At 44.7% G+C, this 13,520-nt stretch overlaps 1 protein-coding gene across 1 annotated transcript in view; it reads left to right on the forward strand.

Moving 5' to 3' along the window:
- The window catches only part of TNS1 (tensin 1), a 251,936-nt gene that overhangs the window by 180,792 nt on the left and 57,624 nt on the right, over positions 1-13,520 (forward strand). The window contains 1 exon segment of the mRNA XM_051983571.1: positions 5,589-7,151. Within this exon segment, the coding sequence (XP_051839531.1) occupies positions 5,589-7,151 (1,563 nt within the window).

The following is a 13,520-nucleotide window of genomic DNA, read 5'->3' on the forward strand; positions in this document are numbered from 1 at the left end:
AGGGAAAAGAGATGAGGATATATATCTCCCTTTTTTCCTTGGAGAGGTGGTGGGGATTATTGTGCATAAACGTCAGGTACTCTTTTTCTTTGTTTTAAGGGAAGGGTCACTGAGTAGAAGGAGGAGTGGGGGGATATTCATGAATGACTATGATATGAAAATAAAAGACATCAATAAAACTTTTTTTTTAAAGAGAGAAGATAGAAGGAAATATAACTGTTACAGAGTGTTTGAAGGAAGGCAATAGATTTTGTTTAAGTCAGTAGGATAAAACTAGGAAGAAGCTCTTGGTAGACAGATAAGGGGAGGTAGACGTTAATTCTTTATAAGGAAGAACTTTGGGGCAATTATCATTGGAAGCTTCCTGACACAAGAAGTGAAGAGACCAGTATTTATTAAAGCTCTCCTATGTGCCAGACACAGTTTTAAGTATGAGGATAAATCTACAAATAATGAAGAAATCTCTGCCCTCAAGGAGGGTACATATTCTGTCTGGGGAACAACAAACACATGTACTGTCTAGCTATATACAGAATGAATATAAAGAAAATGGATTCAGAGGAGTTAAGTACATGGTGGTTAGGGAAGGAAGGAGAGTCTGGCATTAGCAGTTGGGGAGAATCAGGAAAGGCTTCTTGCATAATAAGATGATGTTTCAAATACTCTTTGAAGGAATAGAAGGATTCAGTAGACAAAAGTAAGAAGGAAGTAAATTCCACATATGGGAGATGGTCAGTGCAAAGACATGAAGAAGGGAGTGTTCTGTGTGAAAAATAAGAGAGAATGACAGTTTGGCTGGATCAAGAAGTGGGTGGAGGGGAGTCAAGAATAAGAACACCGGGAAGGTAAATGGGAAGGTAAAGTTGTGAAAGACTTTAAAGTCAAACAGAAGGCTTTTTAGTGGCAAATCCCTTACCTTTCTTTGTTTGCAAAATGAGGGGTTTGGATTCTATGTTTTCCAAGGTCTCTTTTACATTGAAATCTTTGATCCAGTACTAGTAATAGGGAGCCGGTTTATTAAATGTATATCTGAAGGGAAGTTGACACCATAAGACCCAAGCTTGATTTAGATATGGGATGGGAATAGATATGGGTGGAGAGAAGTTGAAAATTATAGAAAGAGAATGACTCAGGATTCAATCTGCTGGAGAAAATGTGATGGGATGGGATTCTCTTACATGTAGATGAGTTGTTGGTAAGGAAAAGGGCCACCTAATTGTCAGAGGGTGAGAAAAAGGAGAGAGTAAGATGGGTGATATCAAGAGGTTTTGAGATGGAAAGCTCATAATGGTCAATTTTCTCAGTAAAGTAAGAGGCTTAATTATGGATGACCATCTGCCAAGATTCTGAAGGAAGGGACGCCAGCATTGAGAAGGAAGCTCGGGTCTGTTAGAATATATATATGATTTTATTCCCCATTCCTTGGGAATAACTAACTTTCTAGAAAAAAGGAAGACTCCGATCAGTTCTAACTTTATAGGATCATAAGATTTAGGGCTAAAGGGGAACTTCCCTTCTGAATCACTTTCTTATGAGGAAAAGGTTTGAACGCTCCACTCCCCAACTCTAGTGTCACATATGTGACTAGACTTGTCCTGGGAAAGGAGGATATGTTTGTTACAGGAGAAAAGAAACACCACTAGTAGCTAGCTGTATAGATGATAGAGCTAGAAGTATGTTTTCCAGGTGACCAGCCTATGAGTTCCTGCCTTTTTTGGTTTACTTGCAGTCTTGAACAACACCATTTCCAACTAGAGTAAAAGAAAGGGAAAACTACTTTTTGCGTTTATTTCAGTAAAGAGTAGCTGGGACCCCTCCTTCTATCCTCTTGTGACAAATGAGCCAGAAATATGGTGCTCGGGATTTTGTTTTGTTTGGCTAGTGGGCTGTCTAATCTGGGATCGGTTGGGTTCTAATTTTGGGCAACAACCTATGCTTCCTTTTGTTGTTTACTAAAGATTTTTATCTCAGAATGTATTAGGGATGATAAAATCATATATCCAGAGTTACAAGGGTCAGGAGAGTCTATTTCTTCCTCTCACATAATTTATAGATCTGAAATGAAGGTCCATGGAAGTTCTATGTCCAAGATAGGAATCTTCATGTAATTTGACTCTCAATTGTTGGATTCCAAAACCAGTGTTCTTTCCATTGGACCTTGCTGCCTCTTAGGTTGTCAAGTTCTACAGTACCAATACTTTGATTCTAGTCTGATCCACTGGCCCAGGCAATTTCTATTTATTTTTTGAGTCTCAGCCCAAATACCATCCCTCAAAGTTCCTCCATGAGGAAAATCATCTCTCCCCCTGTACCTCTCTGTGAACTCTCATTACATTCTGCTTTGTATTGTACTTTGTACTTGGATAACCATCTACCAGGGGACTCCAGCACTGAGAAGGAAACTTGGGTCTTTTAGACTTAGAATATATATACATACCCATTTTATTCCCTCATTCCTTAGGAGTAACTAACTTTCTAGAAAAAAGGAAGACTCTGATTATTTCATATACTAATCAGTTCTAACTTTATAGGATCTTAAGATTTAGGGCTAAAGGGAAATTTTATCCTGATTATTAGATTGTAAGTTGTGGACAGTCTTCAGAGGAGGTTGACCAGAGCGTAAGGATCACACAAGGAACTGGAGATGTTTAGCCGAAGTGGGGAGAAGAAGGGAGGGAAGGAGGGAGGAAGAGTGTATGTGTAAGGGGACACTGGCTGTGATAAATATCTTTAGGAGGTATTTGAGGGATTTCATATGGAAAGAGAGGAAGCTTCTGCTTGGTGGGGCAGGAGGATGGAAACATAGGAGTAATAGTTGGAAGTTATAGATAGGCAGATTTGGACTCAGATGGGGATCATAGGATTATAGATGGAAGGAATCAAGGGGCCATCTAGTCTAAGTCCCTCATTGAGGAAGCTGAGACCTAGAGAAACAAAATGATTTGTCCAAGATCACAGAGTAAGTATCAGAGGTGGGATCTGCACCACTGCCTCCAGAGACAGAGCTCTTCTAGCTGTGAGATTGTCTTAGCTTTCCATATTTTTTTTATTATAGTTTTTTATTTACAAGATAAATGCATGGGTAATTTTTCAGCATGGACAGTTGCAAAACCTTTTGTTCCAACTTTTCCCCTTCTTCCCCCCACCCCCTCCCCTAGATGGCAGGTTGACCAATACATGTTAAATATGTTAGAGTATAAGTTAAATACAATATATGTATACATGTCCATACAGTTATTTTGCTGTACAAAAAGAATCGGACTTTGAAAGTGTACAATTAGCCTGTGAAGCTCTCTATATTTCTACAGCAGCATTTTATACTGTAAGTGTTCAGGAAATTTTAATTAAATTTCAATTTCAAAGTGACCAACCAGGCCCCAGAAAGGCTGAGTGTGTCTTCCAGTCTGTTTATATCTAGATACTTCATGGCTTGGGACAGGAAATGCCTTTCAAGCCCTGATCTTGTTCATGGAGCTGGTCTGGGGTGATTTGGGGGGCTGGAGTCAGCTTAGCACAGTGCCCAATGAGTGTTTATTGACTTTATGACCTGACTGGTTGCTAGAAGGGTCCCCAGAGCAGTGAATGTCAGGAAAACTCCAGAGAGACTTTAGGGCAGAGGGAGGATGATGTAAAGGAAGTGGCTTCTCAAAGTCCAACATCAGTCATTTGGAGAAAAGGCTGTGGCACTGGACATGATTGAAAGACCGAACCCTGTGCCCTTTGAGAGTTGGCTCTTGGGGGCCTTTGTATGTGGGTGGCTATGGGCGCCTCAGACTGGTAGCCTTGTACTGTATTATCTCTAGTGATATACTTTGGTTGATCTGTGGCGGAGGATGTTTCTGTTCTGTGGTTGCCTAATCATTTGGTTTTGTCTGTGTGTGTGTGTCAGTGTGAGTGTGAGTGTGTGAATGTTTCTGTTCTGTGGTTGTCCGATTACTTGGTTTTGGCTACGTGTGTACGAATGTGAGTGTATGTGTATTTAGGGACAAGCACTTGTGCCCTGTGGCTCGGTCATTTGTATTTCCAGTTCTCTCAGGTCTCTAGTCAGAAGTTTTTGTTTGAGGTTTCTGATGGGGTATTGGTAGTTGTCTCCATTTAGGATGCACATCTGTCCCTAGCTTTGAGAGAACTTCTTCTACCCATAGGTTCACATATCTAGAGCTGGAGGGAACCTCCAAAATTTTCTAGTTCAGTCCTCTTATTTTAGAGATGAAATAATTTGGATCCATAGAAGGGAGGATATTTGTTCACAAGGTCACGCTGAGAGTCAATGGTAGATTCAGGATTTGTGTGTATTTATAATAAAGAGACAAAGTAGGGAAGGGGAGGTAGACAGACAGACAGACAAAGGTGGGAGCAAGAAGGGGAGAGAGAGAGACAGAGAGAGACAAATGAACCAAAAAACAGATTGGCTGGTGTCTGGGTTGGGGTTTAGGAGGAACCCTTTCTTCTTTTGCCAGCTGGGGCCTAGGAGGAAAATGTAGGGGGGGATAGAATATATGTGTGTATGAGAGAGAGAGAGACATACAGAGAGAGACAGAGACAGACAGAGGCGGGGAGGGAAAGAGAGAAGAGACACAGAGAGAGACAGGGACAGAGACAGACAGAGATAGAGAGACAAGAGAGAGGGAGAGGGAAAGGGAAGGAGGGAGAGGAGAGAGAGAGAGAGAGAGAGAGAGAGAGAGAGAGAGAGAGAGAGAGAGAGAGAGAGAGATGGATGGAAGTGATGGGGGGCAGGGCCGGTGACTGGGGAGTGTGAAGTCACCAAGTTCCTTTGGGCGGGGAAAGTTCTTAGTCCCTGAGTCACAGGGCTGGCCCCAAGCCCCTCAGAACTCACTTTTTCCTTCCAGAGAACTGTTGCTCCTGGGAGGGTATACTGAGCAAATCTGGGAGCAGTCCCAGGGCCACCCCAGGGTCCCCTAGAGAAGTCACCAGCCCTGAGAACTGAGTTCATCCTCTCTCTAGGTTGTCATCCCTGAGGTGGGGCTGATCTGAGCATTTCCTGCTGCCTTGGTGGGTTGGACCTTTTTTACAGGATGGATAATTTTTTTTTCCTTGAATGATTTTCCTCCCCTCCCCTCCTTTTCCCCACTCCCCTCCCTCCCTTCCCATCTTCTCTCTGCCTTTCCCTCTTTGTCTCCGTCTCTCCCTGTCATGCATGCATGTGGCACCCAACGTACTTTCAATGAGAGGTTCTTAGCTCAGCCGCTTACATCTTAGTGTGAATTTTAGTTTCTCTAATCTCTCCTTTGTGCCTTTGCTTTTTAAGCCTTATTTCTAACTGGGAACGACGGCCTGTGTTGTCTCGGAGGAGACATTTCAGGTGGCAGGCGTTCAGGGAAAGGGCGTGCTTGGAGTTGCTTACTTAGGAAGCTAATTGATCACTTGGACGCTGCCTTGATGGGAGTTTTGATGAAGGCTCAGGAGATGCAGATTGCCCCCCTCCCCCTCCCCCTCCATCTCACGGCAGTTAAGTCGAAAGGTTTCACGCCGTGAGGTGGCAAATGAGAGCTCTTAGCTCCCTCGCCCCGGGGTGATGCGGTGGAAAGCCCGCGGCTCATTGATCTGCTCTCCTTGTTCTTCCGCAGAGGTGGTGGGACACACTCAAGGCCCGCTGGATGGGAGCCTCTATGCCAAAGTGAAGAAGAAGGACTCTCTGCACGGCAGCACAGGTGCGGTCAACGCCATCCGCCCCACCCTCTCAGCCACCCCCAACCACGTAGAGCACACCCTGTCAGTGAGCAGCGATTCAGGGAACTCCACCGCGTCCACTAAGACCGACAAGACCGATGAGCCGGGCCCCCCCAATGCCCCCGTGTCCTTGAGCCCGGAGGAGAAGCGAGAGCTCGAGAGGCTGCTGAGCGGTTTTGGCCTGGAGCGGGAGAAGCAGGGGCCCATGTACCACAGCCGACACCATCTCTCCCGCCAGCACGGGGGACCCGCCGCCCCCTCTTCCGGGCGCCACGTGGTCCCCGCCCAGGTCCACGTCAATGGCGGGACCCTGACATCTGAGCGGGAGACAGACATTCTGGACGATGAGCTGCCCAACCAGGACGGGCACAGCGTGGGCAGTCTGGGCACGCTGTCCTCCCTGGATGGGGTCACCAACACCAGCGAGGGGGGCTACCCTGAGGCCGTGTCTCCGCTGACCAACGGCCTGGACAAGCCGTACCCAGCCGAGCCGATGGTGAATGGCGGCGGCTACCCCTATGAAGCCCGCGGCCGGGCTCCCCTCGCGCAGATGGTCCACGGGGCCCCCATGCGACCCTCGTTCTCCGCCCAGGAAGGCCTCTCCGGGTACCAGCGGGAGAGCCCGAACCTGGGATGGCAGCAGGCGGTGACTAACCCCCACTACGGCTATGATGTCAATGGGATGTTCCGCTCCCAGTCCTTTCCAGAATCGGAGCCTCAGTTGCCCCAGGCTCCAGCCCGCGGTGGGAGTAGTCGAGAAGCGGTACAGCGGGGACTGAATTCCTGGCAGCAGCAGCAGCAGCAGCAGCAGCAGCACCCTCGCCCACCTCCACGCCAGCAGGAGCGAGCTCACCTAGAGAGCCACTCCCCCCGAAGGCCCAGTCCCCAGCCTCAGGTGGAGGCTTCAGCCTCTGGCCTCCCCGAGTTCCCCAGGGCGGCCTCCCAGAAGGAGATCGAGCAGTCTATCGAAGCCCTGAACATGCTGATGCTTGACCTGGACCCTGCCTCATCTGGCTCTCCCCTGCACAAGTCCCAGAGTGTCCCCGGGGCCTGGCCCGGGGCCTCTCCCCTTGCCTCTCAGCCTCCTCCTGGCTTTTCCCATCAGTCCCAGCCTCTGACCCAGTCAAGATCTGGCTACATCTCCAGGGGACATCTCCAGGGAACACCCGAACCAGTTACCCGCACCTCCTTAGAGTCTGCCTCACCTGGGAGGTCTTACTCTCCCTATGATTACCAGCCATCTTCAGCTGTCTCCAGTTACCAGCCCAGAAGTCCAGCCTCTTCTTCTTCTGCTTTCCCAGCTTCCTCAAGCCCGCCAGGATCCCGCCAGCCCCCAGCCACTCTCCCTGGTCTCACACCTCAACCTCAGCTCCTCCCAAAGGAGATGGGCTCAGATCCATCCCGGACCCCTGAGGAAGAGCCCTTGAATCTGGAGGGGCTGGTGGCCCATAGGGTGGCAGGTAAGAACCCGAGGGACCAGACTCTTTCTCTTAGACCCCCTTGAGTTCTTGAGTGATCTGAAGGGAGGAGGAGGAGGGAAGGGAACAAAGGGGAGCCTTTGGGAGCATTCTGTTTGGGCGATGGTGAGATAGCGTCCTGTTCTTTTCCATGATGCACTGCAGCTATAGCTGTCTCCAGACTTCTGCTCAAGGGCCTGGGAGCTCTATTTTAGCAATCTGGGACAGAGGTGGGAGCTGGTAAAGAGATGGTTTAGGTTTTTCCATTCCAGTTGGGATTAGGATTAAAAGAATTGTTAAAGTTTGCCAGAAGTAATTTCTCCCAACCCTTTAGATTAGGGGTTCTTAATCTGCATTCCACAGTCATTTTAGGGGGTCTATGAACTTGAATGAGGAAAAAAAAATGCATCTTTGTTTTTATGAAATGGAGCATTTCTTTCAGTTATGAATATAGGTAACCAATAGTGTTCTGAGACTTCACTAGACTGCCAAAGGGATTCATAACACAAATGAGTATTAAGAACCTCTTGTCTACCTTATCTAGCTTGGGCTGTGTCTTGGATAAATAGTGAACTAGATTGCTAAAGACACACCAATCAGCATTCATCCCATGTCATCCCAGTTCCCAGATTCCATTAGAGAAAGGATATATTTTCTTGGAGAAAGGAGGAAAATAAAAAGTGGGATGCTAGGGCCAAGGGGAGAATTTTTTTTTTTTTTTGGTAAAGATATATTTCCATACTTTAAGGGTAGAATAAGGAAGAAGTGTCACATGAAACTTGCCTGATCATTTATAGAACCAGAACTCTGGAAGGGACCTCAGAGAAGTGAACATTTAGTCCAACTGCCCTCTTTTACAGAAACTGATACTCCCCACCCAAGAGGTGAAATTTGCCCAAGATCACACAGTGAGTTGCAGAACCAGTATCCAGACCGAGACCCACTGATTCCAAAGCCTGTGCTCTTTCCACTGGACTGGGATTAGTTTATTGTAGGGTAGTTGTGATTATTCCTCCTCTTGACCTCTTCCTGAATCATCTATTGGTTGTAAACCCTTGAAATTATTTTAAAGTGGAATTTAAAGTTTGGAGGTGATGTGAGGAATTTTGAAGCAAGATTAGGTATTAGGTCAGATCCCTCAGCTGACTAGGGACCATGGAAATTGCAAAAAGGAGTCATCTGAGCAGAGAAATTCAACTTCCTATAGAGGAAACTGAGTCATTGTGTCCACTGCAGAGAGAACAGACAATATCCCTTCTCTTTATGTGACCAAAGCAAATGGAGAGAACTGGGGAAATGTGAGAGGACAAGGGGTTCCTGATGGAATGCTCTGCCTGGGTACAAAAAAAAGCTAAGTAGTAACTCAGCTCCATGAATTCAGCCCAGTCTCTGGGGCTTGACATCTCAGGAAGCTGAATTGGCCCCCAACACTCTGCCCTCTACCAGGTAGAGATGGCTTACAGACAGAGAGTCAGCCCTCTGTGGAGTCAGGAGAACTTAATTTAATTCTTTGGACTTCTAAGGAGTATCATAGCCCCACCTTTCCCTATCTGTATAATGGGCACATTCCTATTACAGGAGATCACCTATTCCTTTTGCATTAGTGGACCTCATCATCGATCCCCTGACACTTGAAGCCGGTTCCTTTCACTGCTTCCAAGCAGCATTCCTTGCCCCAAGAAAACATCTTGAAGAGCTCCGGGGAGATACATATAGACTTAGACTATAGTATTTTGGGAAACCAGTATTCATCCAAATCAGATGACACTTGGGCTGAGGAAATTGCCTGGCCAGAGACTGAAATGTCTTCGGATCCTAGAGGTCTGTCTGATTCTCCATTTATCCTAAAGCTGGAGAGATGATCTAAATAGAGAATGAAGGTATGATTAGATGCTAGACTCTTACCCATTCTAGGGTTGACACCTCACAGGTTAGGCTCTACCTAGAAAGACAAAATGGGGAATTTCAGAGCATAAAACAAAGAAGGAAGATGAAAGGAACCATCATATAGAATACCACCACCCTCATTTTATAAGATGGCGGGGTTACCCAGTTTTAAAGAAGAAATGAAGAATTAGACTTTAGGTAGGGAAAAATACTTTCAGAAATTATGGAGAATTAGGAATGGGACTTGATTATGGAAGTAGAAAATATGTACAAAGTGTGTACAGCTCTACCATCAGCCATCCTGGACGGTCAGGAGAACTTCTGACTGTTATGATGAAATTTAGATTTTCAGGGTAAGTCCAGATATTCATATCCATTGGCATCCAGAGATGGACAGTTAAATTAAGTTTTATTTAAAACAACATATATTTATTGTTTGCTATATGTTAGCTACTGGGTTAGGTGGTAGAGTTACAAAGATTGAAAAACAGCTTAGCTTCTGCCTTCACGGAGCTATTAGGAGAGTGGATTCAGGAGTCCAGATTTTTCCGGGGAGGAAACTTAGACCCAAAGAAAGTAAAGAAAGTATTCCTAAAGTCATACAGATAGCAAACCTCAGAGGTGGGATGTATGTAGAGATAACTGTAACATGTTGGAAAATGATCAGTACAAAAAAGAGATGAAATACAATGATCCAGGGAATTTATGGACAAAGGGATCATTTTGATTTAGGTGAAAAGTGGGGCAGACAAAAAGTGAACCATCTCTACTCTCAGTGAGCTTACAAACTAAGCAGTCGATGGGAGAGGTGTTTTGGAAGTAGCATCAATAGAACTTGGGAACGGATTGAATTTGATAGTGAAAAAGAAGAAAAACTACATTATAAAATTTTAAATTTCTAGCCAGTATAAGAGAAAATGGTGGTTTTATCAATAAAAATAGGTAAATTCGCAGGTGGAGGGACAGGTTTTGGAGTGAAAACAATGAATTCACTTTGGGCTATGTTGAGTTTGAGGAGTGTCCACTGAATATCTCACTGCTTGTCTCTAACAGGTAGTAAGAAACATGGGATAGTCTTGCTTGGGGGAAAGATGCAGGAGAGATATCTAGATTCTGGAGTTAGATGGATGAAGGTGATAATTGAAGTTCCGAAAAGAGATTAGATTGCTAATAGAAAGAGAAGAATAAAGACCCAGGGGCATGGCTGGACATAGACAGCTGGAGGATCAAGAAGAATGAGCAAGAAGGATCATTTGGGGAGGCAAGGTGAGACAATGGTGTCATGGAAGCCCAGGGAAGGCAGTGTAAGGTGATTACCTTTCAGGGAGATAGCTGAAGGTGTAGGGAAGGAAGCCAGATTGAGGAGGTATGAAAGGTGAGTGAATGGTGAGCAAATAGAGGTAGTGAATGCTTCTAGCCATTAGATGACCATCTGCTGTAGGTAACATAGAAAAGGGGAGATGAGATCAAAGTAGGGTAAGATCAAGGAGAATGTAAAATGAGATGGGATCCATTAGAAAGAGCTAGATTGGGCAAGGAGGGAAAGCACTCCATTCTTGGATCCTTGGAGGAGATGGGAGAAGATGCAGGAAAGTTCTGACTTGTAGAAGAGAGGCGTTTGGGAACTTGGGATGGATGGTTGCCATGTCTCGGTAAAACAGGAGGTGAAGTCATCAGCTTGGATGAGAGAGAAGCGATAGAGTCAAGTGCTTTAGGAATGAGGAAGAGGTTTTGTTGAGCTATTATTGGAAGTGTGATAGAAAGTCAATAAGAGAATAAAATAATTGTTTTGTGGAAGTGAAGGTTCAGTCTATGTTAGATTGCAGAAATATACAATGAAACCTAATCTTTTTTTGTTGTTGTTCTATTCCTCCTTCCTTTCTATCTCTGGAAATAGGGAAGGTCTCAGTACATCTTGAGGAGTGGGAACTTTTAAACTTGATAATAAAAATAACAAACACTTATATTGCAATTTAAATTTAGCAAAGTGATTTAAACCTTATTTCATTTCAGCCCTGTGAGGTAGGGGCGGCAATTATTATCTCCATTTTATAAATGAGGAAACTGATATGGAAAGAAATGAGGAAACTTGCCCAGAGTCACCCAGCTAGTATGTTTGGGGTGGGATTAGAACTATTCTATCTATTCCCCAAATCAAAACATTGTGTGTGTGTGTGTGTGTGTGTGTGTGTGTGTGTGTGTGTGTGATAGGTTAAACAAGGGGGGCTTCATTTTTCCAGGTTGCTATCAGTGAAATAAAATATCATCCTAAAGAGTAGAAAACTGGTTAGGAGGAGGTCATGGTTTCTATGGACTAAGCCAAAGACCCATGCCAAGGAATTCCTTGTTTTGTTTTTTGGATGCCCTTTAGCCTTTTCCTCCCATCTTTGAGCTTGGAGACCCCCTTCAAGTAGAGAAATGGGAAAACCATTTGAAGGTAGGAGGACAAGGTTCAAATTCTATCCTGCCATTTTTTACCCAGCTGACCTTGGAAAGTCTCTTGTGCCTCAGCTTAACATCTGTAGAATGGGAAATAATCATTACATTAACAAGAGCATTGTGAAGAAATTCCTTTGTTAACCTAAAATTAAACCTTAAACCAGCTTTTGTCTGGGGTTTAAACACAAGCTTTCCTAGGAGCCGGCCATAGCTCACTGCCTGGGCTGGTGTCTTCTTCCAGTCTCTGGTGGGGAGTTGTCCCTTGAATATGTGCCCCCATATTCTATCACTGTCACCCCCGCTCTTAAGGGGCCAAGTCCCCCTCCGTCCGCTGGCTCCCTTCGACTTGGCAGAAGAGTTGTAATGGAAAGGAAGGGCATCTGGCTGGCACACAGTGTCCCCCTTCTCATTCACTCCTCAGCTGACCTGAGGACAAGATTTGTAGAGGGGATAGCTATTTCTGGTCCTGTAAGTGCTATAAATCTCTTTGGTTCCCAACTAGGCACGAGTGGAATTTCTTACATCATCGGTTCCTACTGCCATGACTTCCTCTGTAGCCATAGAGGGAGACTGGCCATCGTGAACTAGAATAGAGAGTAGAGAGATGTGTTTGGGAGGAAGAAATCAGGGAAAGCAATCCTAGATGGAGAGAGAAATATGAGCCAAAGGCATGATGGTGGGGGGGGGGGCCCTGGACTTTGGGGGAGACGCTGAGGAGTCTGATATAGCTGCAGCCTAGCTGGTACACGTAAGATAATTTTGGCAAGAATGCTGGAAAAGTTGGGAACATATGTACCGAATGTGTATATTGTGGAGGTAGCAGGAAACTGTTCATTTGTGAGTGGGAGAGGTTTAGAACTGTGGTTAAAGCTGCACTTTAGGAAGGTGACTCTACAGGTGTGAAGGATAGGGAAAGCTTGGGGGTATTTGGGGGCAAGGAAGGAAAGCTGATTTAAGCAAAGTGATTTAAATATATTATTTCATTTCAGTCCTGGGAGAGGCAGTCAGAGAAGGAGATCCAGGCTAGATGGAACAGCCAAAGAAAATGAAGATTGGGAGAAAGCCATTGGATCTGGCTTAGAGATCCTTTGATAGCTCTGAGAAAGTGATTCCAATAAGGGGATGGCATAAAAGCCAAATTTGAGGGGTCAAGGAGTAAGTGGGTAATGAGTGAGCTAATGTAGACTGCTCTTGTTTTTTTTTTTTTAATAGCCTTTTATTTACAAGATACATGCACAGGTAATTTTTCAGCATTGACAGTTGCAAAACCTTTTGTTCCAACTTTTCCTCTCCTTCCCCCCCACCCCTTCCCCCAGATGGCAAGTTGACCAATACATGTTGAATATGTTAAAAGTATAAATTAAATACAATATATGTATACATTAGACTGCTCTTTTTAAGGATGACTCTTTTAGGAAGTTTAGTTGTTAGTGAGAAGAAAAGAAAGTGTTCATTTGAGGGGCTTCCAAAGTCAAAAGAAAGAGGTTTCCCCTTTTTTGAGGGTAGAGGAGACTAGCTAGCTTTGTAGAAGGATAGGAAGATGTCAGTGTAGAGGGAAAGATGGAAGAGGCACATTGCATATCTGTGTAGACAGACTGAAGTATAACTTCTCTAGACATGGACAATGTGCCTTTCAATTTCACTTTTTTGGCTGCTGTACCACACTCTTGACTCACATTCAACTTGTGGTTTACTAAAACCTGAAGATTTTTTTTTCAGAGGATGCTGTCTAGCTATATCATTCTCATCTTTTCCTTGGGAAAATTGACTTTTTAAACCCAAGCGTAATGCTTTTCATATTAAGTTTCCTCTTATTAGATTAAATCCAACATTTTAGCCTGTCATAATCTTTTTGGATCCTAACTCTGTCATCCAATATGTTAGCTAGCTATTCTTGTTGGTGTGGTCTGGAAATTTGATGTGTACCAGCCAGGCTTTTATTTATTGGTAGCAAGGTTAGACAGCACAGACCCTGTGGTCATCCACTGATGACCTCTTTCCAAGTGGTCATTAGAATCTTAATAGATACTGTTTGGAGTCATCTTT

Source organism: Antechinus flavipes, chromosome 3, assembly GCF_016432865.1.
Source record: "Antechinus flavipes isolate AdamAnt ecotype Samford, QLD, Australia chromosome 3, AdamAnt_v2, whole genome shotgun sequence".
NCBI classification, from domain to species: domain Eukaryota; kingdom Metazoa; phylum Chordata; class Mammalia; order Dasyuromorphia; family Dasyuridae; genus Antechinus; species Antechinus flavipes.